General features: G+C 37.1%; 1 protein-coding gene across 1 annotated transcript in view; it reads right to left on the bottom strand.

The window, feature by feature from the left end:
• Positions 1-23622, bottom strand: part of LOC140848566 (THO complex subunit 2-like) — a 76666-nt gene extending 53044 nt beyond the window's left edge. Inside the window, 6 exon segments of the mRNA XM_073232789.1 lie at positions 9942-10075; positions 10616-10737; positions 11585-11655; positions 13088-13139; positions 16518-16647; positions 23603-23622. Coding sequence (XP_073088890.1) covers positions 9942-10075; positions 10616-10737; positions 11585-11655; positions 13088-13139; positions 16518-16647; positions 23603-23622 — 529 coding nt within the window.
• Between the last annotated feature and the right edge of the window lie 1600 nt (positions 23623-25222).

Below are 25222 nucleotides of genomic sequence, written 5' to 3'. Positions count from 1 at the left end.
CCTCCACCTCCCCCCCAAAAAAATTCCTGTGTAGAATTTCTAATGCCCAATATGATGGTATCAGAAGGTGGGACCTATAGCGAGGATGGGGTGGGGTGGAGGGGATGATTAGGTCATGAGAATGGAGCCTTCATAAATGAGGGCAATGCCCTTTAAAAAAAGAGCTCCCTTGCCCCTCCCACCATATGAGGATACAGCAAGAAGTCAGCAGCCTGCAGCCCAGAAGAGGGCTTTCATCAGAACCCAAACATGCTGGTGCCCAATCTTGGGTTTCCTGCCTCAAGAACTGTGAAACATAGCTTTTTGTTGTTTATAAAGCCACCCAGTCTGTGGTACTTTGTTACAGTAGCCCTAATAGACTAAAACAGGCAAATAAAAGCCTGTGTTAGACTATTTCTAAGAAATAGTATTTGCAAAACCCTGCACATAGGATCAAGGCAAGAACCAAAGATGCTGGTGCCCAATCTTGGGATTCCTGCCTCAAGAACTGTTAAACACACCTTTCTGTTGTTTATAAAGCCACCCAGTCTATGGTACTTTGTTACAGTAGCCCTAATGGACTAAAACAGGCAAATAAAGACCTATATTAGACTATTTCTAAGAAATAGTATTTGCAAAAAACAGCACATAGGATCAAGGCAAGAACCAAAGATGTTGGCACCCAATCTTGGGTTTCCTGCCTCAAGAACTGTGAAACATACCTTTCTGTTGCTTATAAAGCCACCCAGTCTGTAGTACTTCGTTACAGTAGCTCTAATGGACTAAAACAGGCAAATAAAAACCTATATTAGACTATTGCTAAGAAATAGTATTTGCAAAAAACTGCACATAGGATCAAGGCAAGAACCAAGGAACCAAGATGCAGAAAAATGAACCTTGCAAAAAAAAAAAAAACAAAATGAAAGTATAATTATAAAAAAACTAGTGATGAGAACACCAATTGCTATCTTCTTTTCATAGTAGAGAAAAACAACTTCTTCATAACTAGTATACAGTAAAGAAACTTCAATAAAGCAAAAACTTAAGCAGAGGAGGCAGTCAACTGGCTTCCCTTTCAAAAGGACAGCAGACAGCTAACACAGTAAGATGTTTCTAGGCTGAAGGGCCCTTATATTCAGACTGGACCCAATACAAAATATTAAGCATACTCGAGATAACATAGTCAAGGGGGTTAAATGTCCCATAATCTGTCCAAGAATAAAATCATTTGGCTTGGGTTTTTATTTTGTGTTTAATGTTTTTGTGGTCATTTGACAAGCAACCACATTTAACCTGTGAGACTCAAGAGGCAGAGACTCTCACCCTACCCCCAGCCAAAGCTACAACCTTGGACACCAGGCAACAAATGAGAAGGTCCTGAAATTTGATGAAGAGGTCTCTGATTGAGGGTGAGTGGGACAGGTCTAGAGCCTAGGCCAAAGAGATCATGAGCCACTACACCCAAAACCAGAGAGAAGCATTTTCATTCTTTAAAACTAAACTCAACTAAGCTAGGTCCATAAATAATGTTACTCAGCACTTTTGATTTAGAGCAGAGATTAGCACACTACAGCCTATGGCTCAAATCCATTCAGATTTTGTAAATAAAGTTGTACTGGAACACAGAAACAATCATTTATTTAGATACAGCCTGTGGCTTCCTTCATACTACAATGGCAATGTTGAGTAGTTCCAACAAAAACCACGTGGCCGGCAAAACAAAAAAAAATTTACTATCTCACTCTTAACAGAAAAAAGTTTGCTGACCACTAACTTAGAAGAATACCTAGCCACTACTTTCTTTCGAAGGGCATTCAGAAGAGTAAAGTGCTTATGGTTTAGTTCAGCAATCAAAGGAGTCCAGCTCTAATATCCTCATCTCTAATTTATTGTAGATGTTTTCTGCCATCTTGATGCAGGGATGGTTTGTGTGGGATCTATCATGACAGCTCAAGAACTTAATGATCACTATCCTATCCACTCCTATTTGACAAGTTTTTCAAATTTAGTGTCGGGTTTGAAAACACAACCACATGCAGGCTCATAAAAGTTCTGCTTCCTTGCTTTTTCATGCAGTAAACAACCCCAGGCTATCAGCAGGCTAGAAACTGTTTTATATTTAGGATATAAACATTTTGATAAACCAGAATCTTGTAGGGAACAAGTAACTACCCTTTAGTTAAAGGGTAATAAATAAGGATGCTCCTGATCACACTAAGTACCATCCTGTTCCCCCACCACAATGTCAGGGGAAGGAAGGTAAGAATCACTACAAACTGTACAAGAAAGGGGGAAAATTGCAGTCATTTTTCAACAAGTATTTATCCAGCACCTATATATCAGGCACTGAGGTTAGAGATACTAAACCAAACAAACAAAAATCCATGTCCTCATGGAGCCTACATTCCAGTGGGATTGGAGAATAAAATGCATTGCATGTTATATGGTGGTAAGTGCTCAGAAGCACAGTGAACACGAGGCAGGCCTGGGGGAGATGGCAGGGAAGGCTACACCCAGGAGGTGACATTTGTGTGCGTCATAGTATGCTTGATACTAGAAGTTTAGCCCATAAAATCTAACTGTTCATATTCATGGAATATCCATTATGTCGTGAGCTTGCACTTGTGATTCCCACACTGTTCTTCGGGGACAATAACACAATCAGTTCTCTGAGGGCAAAGTTCAAAAAAAAGTAAGTAGCATCCATTTTCCCAGTTAGATAAAAACACACCTTCAGGAAAAGCCCGCTTTCAAATGTTGCCAAAATAACAAGGAACCAAAATAAAAAGGTATAAATTCACAAGGACAAAGACTAGAAGAAACAAGGCAAGATGAGATGACAAGATATAGGCAAACAAAGTGGAAAAAAAACCCAAAAAACCAGGTAGGTACTTACACAGCACAAAATTTTTATGTGGAAAACACCATCTTAGGAAAGTGCATAGCAGGCCATAAGGAAAGACAAACCTATAGGAAAGCAGTCCTGACAGGCATCTCAAGCTAGAACAAAATGCTGCAGGAAAAAGGTACAGCCTACCCTAGAAAGAGAAAAAGAAAGCCTACTGGAGGATTTTTTAAACATGCCACTGCCACACAGGTAAAGAAGAGCCCTGCAGGCCTAGGGGAATACAAGTCTTGGTGTGGAAACAGAAGGAAGTAACAGAGAGAGTAAATCAGCTGCCAAAACTAAACTTACTTCAAAGAAAGTAGAAATTTTAAACTAAAAGCATCTTACCTTCTATACCAAAAGCATAAGCTAAAAACATGATCTTTACTAAAGATGACTGTAGTTAAACATAGTTTTATCTGAGTTCCTACTCAGTATAACATTGGAAGAACTGTGTAAGGATCAGGATACTCCCCACTCTTAGTCATACATAAATTTAAAAAACAGGGAAAGAAGTTGAGCATAAACATCTCTTAAAATATAACCAGGGAGGATTAAAGATGGTGGCATGAGAGGAGAGACAGAGGCTTCCTCCTAAAACTGGATACAACAAGAAAATACAGTTGGCACAACTAATCCTGAGACAGCAACAGGAAAGAGGACGGCGCCAGACTGCATACACCTGGAGAAAAGAGCAGACCTCACTGAATCGGGGTTGGAAAGCTGGGACAGGTGGAGTTCCTGGGAAGACTGGGTTTCTGGCAGCTTGTGGAAAGCAGGGATCCATATCTGGCTACTCAGGGACAAAAGCTTATATCTGTGTGCTTGGTTCACTAGTTCAGGCAGTGGAGACAGGCACAGCAGCTGGGAAGTGGGGTACAGCTCTTCCCTCCCCACCAGGCACCAATACCGCTCCACTGCGACCACCAACATTGCTTCAGGGGATGAGCAGCTCCAGAACAGAGCTTCTGGACACTAGAGGGCGCCATGTACAAATATGAAACACCAATGAAACCAGGTCCAGAGTAAAATTACTAATACAACTCCCGAGAAAGATTTCAATGATATGGACCTCGTGACTCTTCCCAAAGGGGACTTCAAAATAAAAATCATCAACATGCTAATGGAGATACAGAAAGATATTCAAGAACTCAGGAATGAATTCAGGATGGAGATCCAATCGTTGAAGAGCACGATGGAGGGTATTAAAAGGAGGCTGGACATGGTGGAGGAGACGATAAGTGAAATAGAAACTAGGGAAGAGGAATACAGAGAAGCTGAGGCACAGAGAGAGAAAAAAAGGATCTCTTAGAATGAAAGAATATAGAGAGAACTGTGAGACCAATCCAAATGGAACAATATTCCCATTATAGGGACACCAGAAGAAGAAGAGAGACAGAAAGGGATGGAAAGTGACTTTGAGGAGGTAGTTGCTGAAAACTTCCCCAGTCAAGGGAAGGAGACAGTCTCTCAGACCATGGAGATCCACAGATCTCACAACATAAGGGACCCAAGGAAGACAACACCAGGTCACATAGTAATTAAAATGGAAAAGATCAAGGATAAGGAAAAATTGTTAAAAGCAGTCAGAGACAGAAATAAGATCATAGACAAAGGAAAGCCCACCAGGCTAACATCAGACTTCTCAGCAGAAAACTTACAGGCCAGAAGGAAGTGGAATGATGTATTTAATGCCATGAAGCAGAAGGGCCTGGAACCAAGATTACTTTATCTGGAAAGATTATCATTTAAATTTGGAGGGATTAAACAATTTCAAGGTAAGCATAAGCTGAGAGAATTTACCTCCCACAAACCATCTCCGCAGTCTATTTTGGAGGGACTGCTATAGATGGAAGTGTTCCTAAGGTTGAATAGCTGTCACCAGAGGTAATAACACCACAGTAAAGAAATTAGAACAGCTAATTACTAAGCAAATGCAAAATTAAATTAACTATCTCCAAAGTCAATCAAAGGATAGACAAAAAGTACAGAATATGATACCTAATATATAAAGAATGGAGGAAGAAAAAGGAGGAGAAACAGAAAAGAACAGTTAGATTATGATTGTAAAACCATACTAAGTGAGTTAACTTACACTCTTAGATAGTAAGGAAATTAACCTTGAACCTGTGGTAACCATGAATCTAAAGCCTGCAATGGCAATAAGTACATACCTATCAATAGTCACCCTAAATGTAAAGGGACGGAATGCACCATTCAAAAGACATAGAGTCACTGAATGGATAAAAAAACAAGACCCATCTATATGCTGCTTACAAGAGACTCACCTCAAACCCAAAGACATGCAGAGACTAAAAGTCAAGGAATGGAAAAAGATATTTCATGCAAACAACAGGGAGAAAAAAGCAGGTGTTGCCGTACTAGTACCAGACAAAATAGACTTCAAACCATTGAAAGTAACAAGAGATAAATAAGGACATTACATAATGATAAAGGGGTCAGTCCAACAAGAGGATATAACCATTATAAATATATATGCACCCAACACAAGAGCACCAGCATATGTGAAACAAATACTAACAGAACTAACGGAGGAAATAGAATGCAATGCATTCATTTTAGGAGACTTCGACATACAATTCACTACAAAGAACAGATGCACCAGACAGAAAGTAAGTAGGGACACAGAGGCACTGTAAAACACACTAGAACAGATGGACCTAACAGACATCTATACAACTCTACATCCAAAGTCAACAGGATACACATTCTTCTCAAGTGCACATGGTTCTTCAGAATAGACCACATACTAGGCCACAAAAAGAACCTCAGTAAGTTCCAAAAGATTGAAATTGTACCAAGCAACATTTCACACCACAAAAGTATAAAATGAGAACTAAATTGCACAAAGAAAGCACAACGGCCCACAAACACATGGAGGCTTAACAACATGCTCCTAAATAATCAATGAATCAATGACCAAATTAAAATAGAGATAAAGCAATATATGGAAACAAATGAAAACAACAACACAAAGCCCCAACTCCTGTGGGACGCAGTGAAAGCAGTATTAAGAGGAAAGTATATAGCACTCCAGGCATATTTAAAGAAGGAAGAACAAACCAAAATGAATAGTCTAACATCACAATTATCAAACTTGGGAAAAAAAGAACAAATGAGGCCTAAAGTCAGCAGAAGGAGGGACATAATAAAGATCAAAGAAGAAATAAATAAAATTGAGAAGAATAAAACAATAGAAAAAATCAATGAAACCAAGAACTGATTCTTTGAGAAAATAAAACAGATAAGCCTGTAGCCATACTTATTAAGAGAAAAAGAGAATCAACACACATAAACAGAATCAGAAACGAGAAAGGAAAAATCATGACGGATCCCACAGAAATACGAAGGATTATTAGAGAGTACTATGAAAACCTATATGCTAACAAGCTGGAAAACCTAGAAGAAATGGACAACTTCCTATAAAAATACAACCTTCCAAGACTGACCAAGAAAGAAACACAAAATCTAAACAAACCAATTACCAGCAACGAAATTGAAGCGGAAATCAAAAAACTACCCAAGAGCAAAACCCCCGGGCCAGATGGATTTACCTCGTAATTTTATCAGACATACAGAGAAGACATAATACCCATTCTCCTTAAGGTTTTCCAAAACACAGAACAGGAGAAAATACTCCCAAACTCATTCTATGAAGCCAACATCACCCTAATACCAAATCCAGGCAAAGACCCCACCAAAAAAAGAAAATTACAGACAAATATTCCTGATGAACTTACATGCAAAAATACTCGATAAAATATTAGCAAACCGAATTCAAAAATTCATCCAAAGGATCATACACCATGACCAAGTGGGATTCATCCCAGGGATGCAGGGATGGTACAACATCTGAAAATCCATCAACATCATTAACCACATGAAGAAACAGGACAAAAACCACATGAGGATCTCCATACATGCTGAAAAAGCATTTGACAAAATTCAACATCCATTCATGAAAAGAACTCTCAACAAAATGGGTATAGAGGGCAAGTATCCCAACATAACAAAGGTCATATTTGATAAACCCACAGCCAATATCATACTGAACAGTGAGAAGCTGAAAGCTTATCCTCTGAGATTGGGAACAGACAGGGTTGCCCACTCTCCCCACTGTTATTCAACATAGTACTGGAGGTCCTAGCCACGGCAATTAGACTAAACAAAAGAAATACAAAGAATCCAAATTGGCAAAGAATAAGTCAAACGGTCACTATTTGCAGATAACATGATATTGTACATAAAAAAAACCCTAAGGAATACACTCCAAAACTACTAGAACTGATATCAGAATACAGCAAAACTGAAGGATACAAAATTAACACACAGAAATCTGTGGCTTTCCTATACACTAACAAAGAACTAATAGAAAGAGGAATCAGGAAAACAATTCCATTCACAATTGCATTAAAAAGAATAAAATACTTAGGAATAAACCTAACCAAGGAAGTGAAAGACCTATACCCTGGAAACTATGACACTCTTAAGAGAATTAAAGAGGACACTAACAAATGGAAACTCATCCCATGCTCTTGGCTAGGAAGAATTAATATCGTCAAAATGGCCATCCTGCCCAAAGCAATCTACAGATATGATGCGATCCCTGTCATATTACCAACGACATTCTTCAATGAGCTGGAACAAACAGTCCAAAATTCATATGGAAGTACCAAAGACCCCGAATATCCAAAGCAATCCTGAGAGGGAAGAATAAGGTGGGGAGGATCATGCTCCCCAACTTCCAGCTCTACTAAAAAGTCATAGTAATCAAGACAGTTTGGTACTGGCACAAGAACAGAGCCACAGACCAGTGGAACAGAATTGAGACTCCAGACATTAACCCAAACATATATGGTCAATTAATATAAGATAAAGGAGCCATGGACATACAATGGGGAAATGACAATCTCTTCAAGAGATGGTGCTGGCAAAACGGGACAGCTACATGTAAGAGAATGAAACTGGATCATTGTCTAACCCCATACACAAAAGTAAATTCGAAATGCATCAAAGACCTGAATGTAAGTCATGAAACCATAAAACTCTTAGAAAAAATAATAGGCAAAAATCTCTCGGACATAAACACGAGTGACTTCTTCATGAACATATCTCCCTGGGCAAGGGAAACAAAAGCAAAAATGAACAAGTGGGACTGTATCAAGCTGAAAACCTTCTGTACAGCAAAGGACACCATCAATAGAACAAAAAGGTAACCTACAGTATGGGAGAATATATTTATAAATGACAGATCCGATAAAGGGTTGGCATCCAAAATATATAAAAAGCTCACACACCTCAACAAACAAAAATCAAATAATCCAATTAAAAAATGGGCAGAGGAGCTGAACAGACAGTTCTCTAAACAAGAAATTCAGATAGCCAACAGACACATGAAAAGATACTCCACATCACTAGTCATCAGAGAAATGCAAATTAAAACCACAATGAGATTTCACCTCACACCAGTAAGGATCACCACCATCCAAAAGACAAACAACAACACATGTTGGCGAGGTTGTGGCAAAAGGGGAACCCTCCTACACTGTTGGTGGGGATGTAAATTAGTTCAACCATTGTGGAAAGCAGTACGGAGGTTCCTCAAAAAGCTAAAAATAGAAATAGCATTTGACCCAGGAATTCCACTTCTTGGAATTTACCCTAAGAATACAGCAGCCCAGTTTGAAAAAGACAGATGCACCCCTATGTTTATTGCAGCAGTATTTACGATAGCCAAGAAAAGGAAGCAACCTAAGTGTCCATCAGTAGATGAATGGATAAAGAAGATGTGGTACATATACACAATGGAACATTATTCAGCCATAAGAAGAAAACAAATCCTACCATTTGCAACAACAGCGACGGAGCTAGAGGGTATTATTCTCAGTGACATAAGCCAGGTGGAGAAAGACAAGTATCAAATGATTTCACTCATATGTGGAGTATAAGAACAAAGAGAAACTGAAGGAACAAAAGAGCAGCAGAATGATAGAACCCAAGAATGGAGTAACAGTTACCAAAGGGAAAGGAACTGGGGAGGATGGGTGGCAAGGGTGGGATAAGGGCAGGGGAAAAGAAAGGGAGCCTTACGATTAGCATGTATAATGCCGGGGGGCATGGGCAGGGATGTGCAACACAGAGAAGACAAGTAATGATTCTACAGCATCTTACTATGCTGATGGACAGTGACTGTAATGGGGTTTGTGGGGGGGACTAGGTGAAGGGGGGAGTCTAGCAAACATAATGTTCTTCATGTAACTGTAGAATAATAACTAAATGAATAAAAAATATCTAAAGAGAAAAAATATATATATATATATATATAACTAGAGAAGCAGGAAATACAACTTCTCCAAAAGGTCTCAAAACCTAAGACATCTAGGTGTTAGATAATCTTCCCTAAGTTAGCACAATACCTAACCATTAAGAGCGACAATTCTTTCCTTTCTTGAAAAATCAGGACTACCTATTTTTCTACCATTCATTCCTCCTTTTTATAGAAGCCAACTATTTCCTCTATATACTCAATGCAAATAAAAAGAATAATGCTAAAGAAAGATTTATTTTTAAAAATTCTCATATAAAAATAACTTTCCTGTTACACTTTTATACCACCTGCTGCACTTACTTTAACAGGCTGCTGTAAAGATAAAATAAGGTGTGTTCAATGTCCCTGGTAAAGATATTTTGTAAAGCAAGTTCACAAAAACTAAACATCTCTGCATTTCAGGAGTTCAGTGAAGACTTTGTGTTTCAACTGCTTACTTTATTTTCTGCTCTCTATAAAATTATTGAGAAATACTTAAAAGTTGAAGAGAAATACCAGAGAAACCAGAAACTAATACAAACACACAGGTAACAGTGACAAAAAGATTTGTCATCATCAACTTAAATTTTTTATTACTGATAAAATCTTAAAAGAACAAGTTTAAAAACACATGCTCTCATTTCTTAATTTAAAAAAAACTATAGGGAATGCACTCATTTTGTCTTTATGTATATCCTCCAATAACTAAAAAACTCATTTCTTATTAACATACCATGCATGTCTTACCTATTAAAGATTTGATATTTTCTACGATTAAGTCACTAGTAATATTGCCAGATAAATCTTGCCCCAATTCAGCAATCAGCTTCGCATAACCTTCATTCTCTTCTCTTAACAAATTGAATTTTTGCTGCTTACAACTGAAATTAGATAAACATCATACAGGGGATAAAATTAATTTCAATTAGCAAGCTTAATTAAGAGTACTGTACTCTTTTCATTGAATATTCTTATCTCTCTCAGATAACAATACTAAGAATTGTTGAAAAATTTACCTTTGTTTATCTTTTAGGATAGAATGATAACAATAGTTCAAAGAGACAATTACACAGGGAAAATCAGTAACACAAAGAATAGATATTGCTAATCCCAAGGAGCAACAACAAACCACTATTTCCATCACTCAGGATATACCCTAGAATATAGCCAGTTGTAAATTATTTTAAAGCACTGAACACTATTTCAACTTCTAATATGGGAAAAAATTTATACTAGTTTCACACAGGCCACGTTCAATGCTGACTCAGTAATTACAGGCTACTTTTAAAAGGAAAAAATAGGAGACACATGGTAAGAGCAACATAAAAAACCTTCAACTGCCTTTAGAAACTTCTAGTATTCAAAACGAGAGCTAACAAAACACACTCAGGTGTCTGCAACAGAAAGGTACGTGTACTTACAAGAGTTTTGTCTTGATTTTAACTGACTTTTGATTGAACTGCTGTGATTGTTCGGTAAGCCCTAATGATTCCAAGGTTTCTGGATCCAGGCGTTCCTTTAGAACTGTGTCTGAAACTAAATACTGCATTAAAAAATATTAAAGGCCATTTATTCCTTAGCATTCCAACTACACAACCACAATATTTAAAATATATAATATATTTATTTATATTGAGTATATTTCAATATATTCAAAACAGCTTTTCCCAAATACTAAAATAACACAAAAACGTATCAATTTTTAACAATAAAAAAGCTTAGAACTTCAAATGAAAAAAAATGAAGACTGCAAATATTGAAAAATGTGACATAGCTCTTTAAAAAAACACTCACTAAAAAATTAAATTCATGCTGTACACGGCCTACAAATGACAAGAACAATCGATGAAATTCTGATTAAAATTGAATCTGTCAACTGTATTTTAAGATAATACAGCACTTTGGTCAAATTCTAGCACAGCAAAGACAAGGACATTCTTCCAGGTCTGAGTAATGGCATTTCTCCTTGATTGTAAATGTATAAACACAAAATGGTTTATTAGACAATGATTATGACAAGTTCTAGAATTTATTATTTTTAAACTACCTTCATTTCTTTTCTCCTTACCTAATCATTTAGGAAAAATTGCTCAGTTTAAAAGCTGTCCACATCATTTCTACTCACTTGATAGATGTTTACCTTTCTCTCAGGAATTTATTAGGTCAGGAATACCACCTAAGGTTTTATACGTATAGATAAATGATATGGTAGCATGCCTACCTCATAGAAATAATTAGTATGTCTAATTTTACAAATCATTCCATTTCAAAACCCCAATCTCACCTTAAAATGAATAGTCAACTAGATGTCAACATCCTCCTCCATTAACGTGTTTACTGTAATTACAAGTGTTCAATGGAAAATGTAGAAAGCGTTTTTTAAAACTTACCAAACATGCTAATACCAATTGTGTAAAATAGTCACTCTTGCTTTTTTCTTCTAAACAATTTGTCTCAGTATCTACAGTGGAGGAAAAAAAAGATGAAAGTTTGACATATTTTGCTAGACTCTCTCCAACACTAAACTAAGATACTTAATTTTCTTTAAAACTAGCTAATTTTGAAATGCTCATTTGGAAAAAAAATCTGAAACTATGGTAAGCATGAGCTGTCCTCCATATGCATATGAATGCTTAGAATTAATTTCTCCTTATACTGGAGACTGACCCTGTGACCAATGGCATACCCATAAAAAGGTAAACCCATAAAATGGTAAGTAGATTACACAGAAGCTGCGTGCTATGGCACTGGAAAAGCAACAAAGCTTCAAAAAAAAAACCCCACTGTTTTCAAAAATGGAAATATTAAAGCAAAGTTTAAATGACCACATGTCACAGATACTAAAGAAGAAATTCCTTTCTTGAGTGTTAAGTTGAACTGGGTGACAACAAAGATCTCTTCTGACATTAAAGATCCTATTACTCAGGAAGTTCAAAACTCTTGACCTTGGCCACCTTGTTACCATGTACCATGTACTACTATTCAAGCTACCTGGCCATCAGTTCTATGAAAAGACAGTATTAAAATATATTTTTAATATCCTATTTTGAGTTATAATTCTAGTCAGCAAACAAAAATATATTCAAGATTTTTATTTTCTTCCTACTGAAATCTTTTTTAAAAGCTGAGACCTCCTTGTTGTATATCTGAAACCAATAAAGATTGCATATCAACAATACTTCAATAAAAAAACTGACCTATTTGTCGAATAATTTTCTGAAGTATGAAAGAAATAAAACAATTAGCTCCAAATGCCAAGCATCAAAAATTTCAACTAGAATCAGCAAGATTACAAAGATGATTTTAGGATTATTACTTTAGCTAATTACATACTATTATTTTAAAGTCAACTCATACTTTAGAATGTGCTATAGAAAGCAGCACTGATATTAGGGATGTATTAAAAGTGGTCCTCTAAGTATTGTAGGGCTCTCCCCAGACATCCTACCACCGCTTTGCTTCAGTTTAGTTTCTACCGCCATCCGTGAGAATTGAGAGAAGGGGATTTATCATGAAATATACCCATGTTTTCTTTGCCCTTCTCCATTTTCCCTTCCTGGACAGTGCCATTTCGCAATATCCTGGCCAATGTAGCTAACTTCAGAAAACTTAGCCTTCTTATTTGAAATGGCTTAATTTAGCTTCATTTTATATAAAGATACATTCTGAAAACTGAATTATAAACTAAAACTAGCACTAGTTTATAAACAATGATCGTACTCACATTTGACTTAAAATACTATAGTCTCTATAGAGTGAAAAGATATATATTCTAGATTTATAAAAACATTTGTACATTGTAAAATACTTACTTTGGAAGAAAACATTTTAACATAGTACATTAATTTAATAAACAACACTTTTTACAGGTGAAATAAAGGTTTAATACCTACCTAATATGCAGAATACATCAGCAAGAATGGAAGGCATATCCTCATGAAATTCCTAATTTTAAAAATATAATTATTCATAATAAAACACTACAATAGCACACCAGCAAGTACTATGGTTTCAGAATAACAAAACCCCAACACCGCTGTGTTGACATGGAATAAAATTCTTCATGTTTCATAATATAGAGAAAATAAAGAGACAACAGCTGGAAAAAAATGTTTGAATTTCTATCATTAAATAACTTGATAAAAAATAGAAACCTAAATAAAATAAACACCAGGAAATATTAAAGAGCACAACTGATTGAAATTTTTCCAATGAATTTTCATGTTAGAAACCACTGGAATTTGCAGTACCTCCCACCTACCTAAAGAAAAACTGTTAAAAATGGTTTATTTCTCATCCAAAATTTCAAATATTGTGCCCATCACTGACCTATGCAAAAATCATAGTAGTATCAGAACAGAAATCTAAAAAATATAAGAACAATCACAAGCTGGTGTTCCCTAATTCAAGATTCTCCGAAGACAATTATCAAAAATCTATCTTTATTTTTCTTATGCTCTAACAGTTGTAAGCCTTTGGAGAAACACACCCAAAAATCTCCCCTCATTTCTGGACGAAAACTTCAACATTTTTACTAGATCTGTCTCCTAACTTCCCACTCCCATGCCCCATTTTAGAGCGATTTTTCATTAGGAAGGACATAATTCAGTTATTGCAGTTAGTTTGCTGGCACTGTAGTAACCCTAAAACTAGCCTATTTTCAGAGACTAAAGGAAAGAAATGTAATTCTAAAGCAAAACCTGGCATCTGTAAGAGACACACAGGATATGCTCCTGTGGCTAAGAAGCGGGCCCGTGTGATTCAGTACTATGAGAAGGCCATGACAAAGACAATCCAGCTGCAGAAGAATATGTATCACGAAGGACTGAAAGGAAGGGTGAGCTAAGGAAGAACAAAACACACATTTTATGGTGACAGATGGTAACTGCACTTGTCATGGTGAGCATTTCGTAATGTACATAAATGTGGAATCACTGTCATACATCTAGAACTAATATGTCAACTATACTTCAATAAAATACTTTTTATAAACATTAAGTTCATTTGGACTGTTCATTTTCAATAAATGAGAAAAGTATTATAATCAAATTCCATAAATACACTAAACCCTACACCAATGCCCAATTAATGGAATGATATAACCTTAACTGTCAACCAGATTTTAGCCTCAAATTTCTTAAATGGCTATGAACTTTGGCTATGTCTACTTGAATGCAAGTACTCAGGATACCTGAAGACCGGAAATTAATAGAGCAAGACACGAGTTTTCAAACATGGAAAACTCACAGTTGAAAGACTACTCCAACATGAACTAATGTTGCTTTCTCATATAGAAAATTTAGCAATAAAAGAGAAATGCATATTGAACCTCTACTGCTCAAATACATCTCAATGTGAGGGGAAAAAATCACAACAGCTAAACACAGAAGTTCCTTAGAACCATCCTCGGAAAAACACAAAAATATAAAGGAGATGACCTACGCTAGCACGAAAATGCCACAGAGGCTTAAAGCAACACAGGGTAAAATGCATGTTGACATCAAGAAGTGCCAGGTCCTACCTCAGTAATAGTTATGAAAGTTGTTCTCAACTGGGCAGATAATTTTATTTATGTCAGTTGAAAATACAGCCTAATAGAGTAATACACCACTTGTAAAAACTGAAACTTAACTACTGGTTTACAATAAACATGACTACAATTTGACAATTCATCTTTCCATTTAAATATCAAACCACAATGACCAGTATCTGGTCTGAAGTTAACTTAAATACTCTAAAAAATAAAAGAGTGAAACAGAATAACCACTTAAAGGTTAGGGGGGAAAATCTAGTTAATATTTTCTAAAATAAATGGCAAAAACATGAAAATTGGTATCAAGTGAAGGTCCTCTATACAACCTCAATTCAAAATCACTGAATCCTCAATTTAAAAAATACATTTAACTTCTAAACATAACCACAAACGAAAGAAAATACCTGGAGATGCTATATTGGGAGAAAAACATATTCTAGCCAAATTATTTTTTATAGTAGCACTTTTAATTGAGTATACCTTGAGTTCAGTAAAATGCTGGCTTTTTTTTTTTTTTGCTCTCCCAGCTTACCTAACATTTTCCATTTTACTCACAACCAGACAAAAGATTAAAATGTGTTTCTGCCTAGCAACAATGACTTATCACTATTACCTTAAAACATTCACTACTGTTGTTGCTGGGCAGCTAGGTGAAGAACTAGGAGAAACCTCAACCTGGATGGGGGAAGCCTTCTTAATTCTGGGTGAGAGAGAATTCTCCAACAGGTCAGCCCAGTGTAGGTAAGGAAGGAATCCATTAAAGCAACAGCAGCAGGGAATGGCAGCTGCCTTGCAGGCACCAGAGAACAGGAAAGTGCAAGGGAAAGAGGGAAATTTCTTGGCCTAGGACAGATTCCCTTGCCAACTCCTGAAGCCAGAGTCACCTGGCATCTTGCGTCCACATGGATCTGCACAGCACGGGGACTAGCCCCTATGACTCCAGGATTTGGGGGAGCCAAGAACAGAATGGAGTAAGATTATGTTCTGAGAACTTCCCAAAGAAAGGAGATTTTCCGGCAGGCTACTAAGAACAGATCGCACAGCGGCAGTTCCGTCCATGTCACCCAGGCAATGGGATGGAAACATGCAGGCCCAAATCTGATCTCTTAGCAGCCCCTTCCTACTTATTAGGAGTAAATCGGAGACAGAATGAAGACCGCAATAATCTGAGCAGTGAGAAAGCTTTATCTGAAAGTACACACTTAGAGAAGGTGCAGACGACCTCAGAGAGAAGGCACACTGAAAGTTTGGGGATTCTGCCTTTTAAGGCTTTCAAGAATGGGGCAAACGGCAGAGGGGGGTTGTTGGGCATAGGCTTGACTTGTGGTCTCAAGGTGCTTATCTCTGGTGAGAGACACCATGTCTCTTTTCCTTTCTTATCAGTCCTCCAGATAATTCTGCTAAATAAATCCAACACAAGGAATTTATTTGTCCAGTTCTTCTCCAAGATAGGGTTACCCTCAAGTAGTAGGGACATATCAGTTAAGACTGCCTGCCCTGCCTTAAGATAGGCTGTTGGGCTACTGTCTCATTACCAGAGAATATGTTAGGAATCTTACTTCTTCAACTCGCTGCTTTTTAAAATGGAATCTTAGCCTTAAGATGGGGTTCCTCCTGTTCTTACTATACTGTTTATATCTCAGAATTTTTCATCATAGGTAGGAAAAGTTAATTATGATGCTTGTCCCATGTCCCCGCCCTACCTCACTATAATTCTGAATAAAATGAAATGCCAATTTATACACTACAGGGATATTTGTATCAAAAAAGAACACACACACACAACTTACACTAATGTCGTTAAGAACATTAGATGCATGTTCATGCTTGAGATTTCCATTAACGACATGGCATGATAACTCATAAAGAGCTTGCTGGAAATCTGTAGAACATAATAGAAATAATGTGAGAACACAGACTCTTGAACATGAAATGCAGACCCTCGAGTGTTAGATCTACGTATTTTCTACTTCTAAGAATTATTATAAACATCAACAATGGTATGAAAAATATACTTCTAATACTTTTCTCTAGATTTTTTTCCTTTTATTTTCACAAAACAAAATACTAAAAGAGAAAAAAAGCGAACCTTGGCTATACTACTATAACATAACTACTGCTTGAGCATTCCCTCCCCATCTTTTCCTTTATGTCAACATATTTTATATATTTGAATTCACAAGGCACATCATTTGGTATTCTAATTACCCCACTAACGCTTTTAAAAGCATTTTCTCTAGCTACAAAAGTCTCCAAAATCACCAAAGTCTCCCCTTTCTTTTTCCCTGCACTTATCCCTCCCTTCCCACCCATCTGCCCCAGTCCCTTTCCCTTTGGTAACTGTTAGTCCATTCTTGGGTTCTGTGATTCTGCTGCTGTTTTGTTCCTTCAATTTTTCTTTGTTCTTATACTCCTCATATGAGTGAAATCCTTTGGTACTTGTCTTTCTCCGCCTGCCTTATTTCACTGAGCATAATACCCTCTAGCTCCATCCATGTTGTTGCAAATGGTAGGATTTGTTTTCTTCTTATGGCTGAATAAGAAGAAGACTGAATAGAACTCCACCATGTGAATATAAACTAAATTAGCCATTCCTCTCATCAGCAGATTTCACAGATTTTTCTAAATATATTCAGATTACAGTCAATTCAATCTAAGGGCTACACTGACAATAGGCAAGGAATAGCAGTAAATATAAAATCAACTTTTACAGATATCCTAAGGTCAGAGAAACTTCTCCCCAAATATCAATCTTTTTTGCCCTCTATTTCCATCAGAATTCAAACTAAAATAATTACATACATAAAACAGCAACTCTATGAGAACTGTCAACCACAAGTACTATCATTCACTATTAAAATTAGCAAGTAGTCCCCTTTCTAGGAGGAAGAATCTCTTTTTTGGGTGTGTGTGGGGGGGGATTGTTATTGGTTAGGTAAACACCTCCTTCCAGCTATCATTTTATTTAGTTTCATACAATAAAAACTTTACTTGCTTCCTTTCTTAAGTAGGAAAACAGGCAGCTCTAAAAACATTTATGTAAAATAAAGTCAAATTATAATCCCCTTTTAAAAGGAATCAAAAAGTTTTCAGGGCAAAACAGCAAATAAAAAAACTAAATTTTTAAAATCTTCTCTCTTGGTTTTACTAGTCACAAAAAGAGAATATAATAGAAATCAAGACTCATATCAATCCCCCTTTAAACAATGAAAATAGTATTCTACAATCAAATAAATTTGTCCTCAAATTATTTGTTAATGTACTATAGCCCAACTGTCCCAACTCCTTATGAAGAATTCATTATTAAATAAACCCACCTTTTTCACAAACATGCCTTAATTATGCTTAAAATAAACTATATAAAAACTAACTTGTTAGCATGGTAGGAATATGAGGTTAATTTAATGCTTTGAATTTCCATCAATAAAATGTTTTTACAGCAAATAATACTCATGTAAAGTTACCCAGATAACTAAGATTTTTAAAAAAAGCAATCACTCTTAGGACAAAACATCTGAATATCAAACTAAATTTCCATAAGAATATAAGCTGATAGAGGCTGAGGGAATTCTAATCTTAATCACTGGAGACTATAAAACAGAGAACAAAGAGCCCAGGTCATTTTGCTGACAGTAAAGGACATAAAAACAATCACAACGTGATCCACAAAGAAGCAAAAACAGTCCCCAACTCACATATTTTTTAAATGCCCATTTAACTGGTTAGGAAGTCCTACTGTATTTTTTATCAGTGGATATACTATAGTAATTTTTCTTATTCATTTTGTTATCATTAATCTACAATTAAATGAAGAACATTATGTTTACTAGACTCCCCCCTTCACCTAGTCCCCCCCACAAACCTCATTACAGTCAGGGTCCATCAGTGTAGTAAGATGCTGCAGAATCACTACTAGTCTTCTCTGTGTTGCACATCCCTCCCTATGATGCCCCCACACACTATATGTACTAATTGTAAGGCCCCCTTTCTTTTTCTCAGCCCTTATCCCTCCCTTCCCATCCATCCTCCACAGTCCCTTTCCCTTTGGTAACAGTCCATTCTTGGGTTCTGTGATTCTGCTGCTCTTTTGTTCCTTCAGTTTTTCTTTAATCTTATACTCCACATATGAGTGAAATCATTTGGTACTTGTTTTTCTCCGCCTGGCTTATTTCACTGAGCATAACACCCTCTAGCTCCATCCATGTTGTTGCAAATGGTGGGATATGTTTTCTTCTTATGGCTGAATAATATTCCATTGTGTATATGTACCACGTCTTCTTCATCCATTCCTCTACTGATGGACACTTAGGTTGCTTCCTTTTCTTGGCTATTGTAAATACTGCTGCGATAAACATAGGGGTGCATCTGTCTTTTTCAAACTGGGCTGCTGTATTCTTAGGGTAAATTCCAAGAAGTGGAATTCCTGGGTCAAATGGTATTTATATTTTAAGCTTTATGAGGAACATCTGTACTCCGTTCCACAATGGTTGAACTAATTTACATTTCCCACAACAGTATAGGAGGGTTCCCCTTTTGCCACAACCTCCCCACCATGTGTTGTTGTTTGTCTTTTGGATGGTGGCCATCCTTACTGATGTGAGGTGATATCTCATTGTGGTTTTAATTTGCATTTCTCTGATGACTAGCGATGTGGAGGATCTTTTCATGTGTCTGTTGGCCATCTGAATTTATTGTTTGTAGAAATGTCTGCTCAGCTCCTCTGACTGTTTTTAATTGGATTATTTGCTTTTGGTTTGTTGAGGTGTGTGAGCTCTTTATATATATTGGATGTCAACCCTTTATCGGATCTGTCATTTATGAATATATTCTCCCATACTGCAGGGTACCTTTTTGTTCTATTGATGGTGAACTTTGCTGGACAGAAGCTTTTCAGCTTGATACAGTCCCACTTGTTCATTTTTGCTTTCGTTTCCCTTGCCCAGGGAGAAGTGTTCATGAAGAAGTGTCTCATGTTTATGTCTCAGAGTTTCTTGCCTTTGTTTTTTTCTAATAGTTTTAAGGTTTCATCATTTACATTCAGGTCTTTGATCCATTTTGAATTTACTTTTTTATATGTGGTTAGACAATGATTCAGTTTCATTCTCTTACATGTAGCTCTCCAGTTTTGCCAGCACCATCTGCTGAAGAGACTGTCATTTCCCCATTGTATGTCCATGGCTCCTTTATCATATATTAATTGACCATATATGTTTGGGTTAATGTCTGGAGTCTCAAATCTGTTCCACTGGTCTGTGGCTCTGTTCTTGTGCCAGTACCAAAGTGTCTTGATTACTGTGGCTTTGCAGTAGAGCTTGAAGTTGGGGAGTGAGATCCCCCCCACTTTATTCTTCCCTCTCAGGATTGCTTTGGATATTCAGGGTCTTTGGTGGTTCCATATGAATTTTTGAACTATTTGTTCCAGTTTGTTGAAGAATGCCATTGGTAATTTGATAGGGATTGCATTGAATCTGTAGACTGCTTTGGGCAGGATGGCCATTTTGACGATATTAATTCTTCTTGCCAAGAGCATGGGATGAGTTTCCATTTGTTAGTGTCCTCTATAATTTCTCTTAAGAGTGTCTTATAGTTTTCAGGGTATAGGTCTTTCACTTCCTTGGTTAGGTTTATTCCTAAGTATTTTATTCTTTTTGATGCAATTGTGAATGGAATTGTTTTCCTGATTACTCTTTCTATATTAGTCCATTGTTAGTGTATATGAAAGCCACAGATTTCTGTGTGTTAATTTTGTATCCTTCAACTTTGCTGTATTCTGAGCAATACTGTTCTACTAGTTTTGGAGTGGAGTCTTTAGGGTTTTTTTATGTACAATATCATGGCATCTGCAAGTAGTGACAGTTTAGCTTCTTCTTTACCAATTTGGATTCCTTGTATTTCTTTTGTTTTGTCTAATTCCCATGGCTAGGACCTCCAGTACTATGTTGAATACCAGTGGGGAGAGTGGGCATCCCTGTCTTGTTCCAGATCTCAGAGGAAAAGCTTTCAGCTTCTCACTGTTCGGTATGATGTTGGCAGTCGGTTTATCATTTTTGGCCTTTATTATGTTGAAGTACTTGCCCTCTATACCCATTGTGTTAAGAGTTTTTATCATGAATGGATGTTGAATTTTGCCAAGTGCTTTCTCAGAATCTATGGAGATGATCATAAGGTTTTTGTCCTTCCTTTTATTGATGTGGTGGATGATGTTCATGGATTTTTAAATGTTGTACCATCCTTGCATCCTGGGATGAATCCCACTTCTTCATGGTGTATGATACTTTGGATGTATTTTTGAATTCACTATGCTAATATTTTATTGAGTATTTTTGCATCTAAGTTCATCAGGTATATTTGTCTGTAATTTTCTTTTTTTGGTGGGGTCTTTGCCTGGTTTTGGTATTAGGGTGATGTTGGCTTCATACAGTGAGGTAGGGAGTATTTTCTCCTGTTCTATTTTTTGGAAAACTTTAAGGAGAATGCATATTATATCTTCTCTGTATGTCTGATAAAATTCTGAGGTAAATCCTTCTGGCCCGGGGTTTTGTTCTTGGGTAGTTTTTTGATTACCACTTCAATTTCTTTGCTGGTAGTTAGTTTGTTTAGATTTTGTGTTTCTTTCTTCGTCAGTCTTGAAAGGTTGTATTTTTATAGGAAGTTATCCATTTCTTCTAGGTTTTCCAGCTTGTTAGCATATAGGTTTTCATAGTAGTCTCTAATAATTCTTTGTATTTCTGTTAGGTCCATCGTGATGTTTCCTTTCTCATTTCCGATTCTGTTGATGTTTGTTGATTCTCTTTTTCTCTTAAGAAGTATGGCTACAGGCTTATCTGCTTTGTTTATTTTCTCAAGGTAACAGCTCTGAGTTTCATTGATTTTTTCTATTGTTTTATTCTTCTCAATTTTATTTATTTCTTCTCTGATTTTTATTATGTCCCTCTTTCTGCTGAATTTAGCCCTCATTTGTTCTTTCTTTCCTATTTTGATAATTGTGAGATTAGACTATTCATTTGGGTTTGTTCTTCCTTCTTTAAATATGCCTGGAGTGCTATATACTTTCCTCTTAAGACTGCTTTCACTGCGTCCCGCAGAAGTTGGGGCTTTGTGTTGTTGTCATTTGTTTCCATATATTGCTTGATCTCTATTTTAATTTGGTCATTGATCCATTGATTATTTAGGAGCATGTTTTTAAACCTCCATGTGTTTGTGGGCCTTTTTTCTTTCTTTGTGCAATTTAGTTCTCGTTTTATACTTTTGTGGTCTGAAATGTTGCTTTGTAAAATTTCAATCTTTTTGAATTTACTGAGGCTCTTTTTGTGGCATAGTATGTGGTCTATTCTGGAGAACATTCCATGTGTTCTTCAGAAGAATGTGCATCCTGTTGCTTTTGGATGTAGAGTTCTATAAGTGTCTATTACGTCCATCTGTTCTAGTGTGTTATTCAGTGCCTCTGTGTCCTTACTTATTTTGTCTGGTAGATCTGTCCTTTGGAGTGAATGGTGTGTTGAAGTCTCCTAAAACAAATGCATTCTATTTCCTCATTTAGTTCTGTTAGTATTTGTTTCACATATGCTGGTGCTCCTCTGTATTTGTGCATATATATTTATAATGGTTATATATCCTCCTGTACGACTGACCCCTTTATCATTATGCAATGTCCTTCTTTATCTTGTTACTTTCTTTGTTTTGAAATCTACTCTGTCTGATACTAGTACTGCAACAGCTGCTTTTTTCTCCCTGTTGTTTGCATGAAATATCTTTTTCCATCCCTTTACTTTTAGTCTATGCATGTCTTTGGGTTTGAGGTGAGTCTCTTGTAAGCAGCATGTAGATGGGTCTTGTTTTTTTTTTATCCATTCAGTGACTGTATGTCTTTTGATTGGTACATTCAGTCCATTTACATTTAGGGTGATTATCAATAGATATGTACTTATCGCCATTGCAGGCTTTGGATCGTGGTTACCAAAGTTCAGTCTTAATTTCCTTACTATCTAAGAGTCTAACTTAACTTACTAAGTATGCTGTTACAAACACAATCTAAAGGTTCTTTTCTGTTTCTCCTCCTTTTTCATCCTCCTCCATTCTTTCTATATTAGGTATCATATTCTGAATTCTTTGTCTATCCCTTGATTGACTTTGGGGATAGTTAATTTAATTGTGCTTTTGCTTCATAGTTAGCTGTTCTACTTTCTTTACTGTGGTTTTATTACCTCTGGTGACAGCTGTTCAACCTTAGAAACACTTCCATCTGTAGCAGTCCCTCCAAAATAGACTGTAGAGATGGATTGTGGGAGGTAAATTCTCTCAGCTTTTGCTTATCTTAAAATTGTTTAATCTCTCCTTCAAATTTAAATGATATTCTTGCTGGAAAAAATAATTTTGGTTCCAGGCTCTGCTGCTTCATGCCATTAAGTACATCATGCCACTCCCTTCTGACCAGTAAGGTTTCTGCTGAGAAGTCTGATGTTAGCCTGATGGGCTTCCTTTGTATGAGATCTTATTTCTATCTCTGGCTGCTTTTAAGAGTCTTTCCTTATCCTTGACCTTTCCCATTTTAATTACTATGTGTCTTGTTGTTGTCTTCCTTGGGTCCCTTGTGTTGGGAGATCTGTATATCTCCGTGGCCTGAGAGACTATCTCCTTCCCCCGACTGGGGAAGATTTCAGCAACTACCTCCTCAAAGACACATTTAAACCCTTACTCCCTCTCTTCTTCTTCTGGCATCCCTATAATGCGAATATTGTTCCATTTAGTTTGGTCACATATTTCTTGCAATATTCTTTCATTTTTAGAGATCCTTTTTCCTTTCTGTGCCTCAGCTTCTTTGTATTCCTCTTGTCTAGTTTCTATTTCATTTATCGTCTCTGCCACCGTATCCAACCTGCTTTTAATAGCCTCCATCGTTGTCTCCAACGATTGGATCTCTGACCTGAATTCATTTCTGAGTTCTTGGATATCTTTCTTTACCTCCATTAGCATGTTGATGATTTTTATTTTGAACTCCCTTTCAGGAAGAGTCACGAGGTCCATATCATTTAATTCTTTCTCAGGAGTTGTATTAGTAATTTTACTATGGAAGAGGTTTCTTTGGCATTGCATATTTGTAGATGGCGCCCTCTAGCATCCAGAAGCTCTATTCTGGATCTGCTCAGCACTGAAGCAATGTCAGGGGTCGCAGGGGAGTGGTATTGCTGCCTGGGTGGAGGAAAGAGCTGTTCCCGGCTTCCCGGCTGCTGTGCCTGTCTCCGCTGCCTGAACCAGTGGGCCAAGCACAGAGATATGCTTTTGTGCCAGAGCAGCCGAATATGGATCCCTGCTTTCCACAGGCAGCTGGAATCCCTGTCTCCCCAGGAACTCCACCTGTCCCAGCTTTCCAACCCCATAATCAGAAGAGTATGATGAAAACACCATGAAATGTAGGTTTGTGCTCCCAGAGCAGATCTCTGGAGCTATGTATTCAGCAGTCACAAGCCTTTCACTCCCTCCCTGCTCCATTTCTCTTCCTCCTGCCGGTGAGCTGGGGTGAGGGTAGGGCTCGGGTCCTGCCAAGCCACAACTCTAGTATGTTTCCCCGTTCGGTGAGGTCTGCTCTTTTCTCCAGGTGTATGCAGTCTGGCGCCGGCCTCTTTCTTGTTGCTCTCTCAGGATTAGTTGCGCCAACTATATTTTCTTGTTATATCCAGTTTTAGGAGGAAGCCTCTGTCTCTCCTCTCACGCCGCCATCTTTAATCCTCTCCCTCTCCTACTGTATTTTGTCCATAGAAATAGTAAATGGTACCTGGAGAGTACGATGGCTAGCTCCACAAAATCCTGAAAAAATCTACACTAAAGTTGAAAAACTTTGCATTTACAATGGAGTGGAAAATTTAAAGCCCTTATACACAAAAAAATGAACAGAAGATTTTATCGTAACGGTTACATTTCAGGAAAAGCAGTTTTAAGAACAGCCACAAGTAAAAAAAACTTCTAGACATTCTTACAAGTGCTTTGTGGGATTTGAATATTGAAGATAACAGTTCTTTGTTATGTTGAATATCACTAGGATTACCCTGGTTTATCAGCCATCATTACAATGTTATTTTACTGGGGAAGAGGGATGTATAAAAGAACAAGGGAAGTAGTGTGTGCAAGGTAAACTGCCTGCCTGAAATGAAATGAAATCAATTGAGAGGAGCAGAAAGGGAAAGGGTAGAGAGAACCCTACCCAAACTCAATCCCCGAGATAGAACAAAAGAAATTCAGAAGAAATGACATACAATTTCCAGCATGGACTACCAACTGGGGCCCTCAGACCAAAGCTTGATTGGTGGAGCAATCAGCCAGAGCTGTAACGTGTTGAAGGCCGACAAGGGCCAGCAAGAGAGCACTGGCAATCCAGCCAATGAGGCCGCACTCAACTACTTTTCATTTCATATGTGAATCGGAACAAACATGCAAAAAGTAACAATAATATGATAGTTAGATCTGATAGAAGATCCACCCAGTCCCATTTAAAACTAAA

The sequence above is a fragment of the Manis javanica genome, chromosome 1 (genome assembly GCF_040802235.1).
Source record: "Manis javanica isolate MJ-LG chromosome 1, MJ_LKY, whole genome shotgun sequence".
In the NCBI taxonomy this organism is placed as follows: domain Eukaryota; kingdom Metazoa; phylum Chordata; class Mammalia; order Pholidota; family Manidae; genus Manis; species Manis javanica.
Note: the sequence above shows the minus strand (reverse complement) of the source record. Positions and strands in the feature narration are given on the sequence as shown.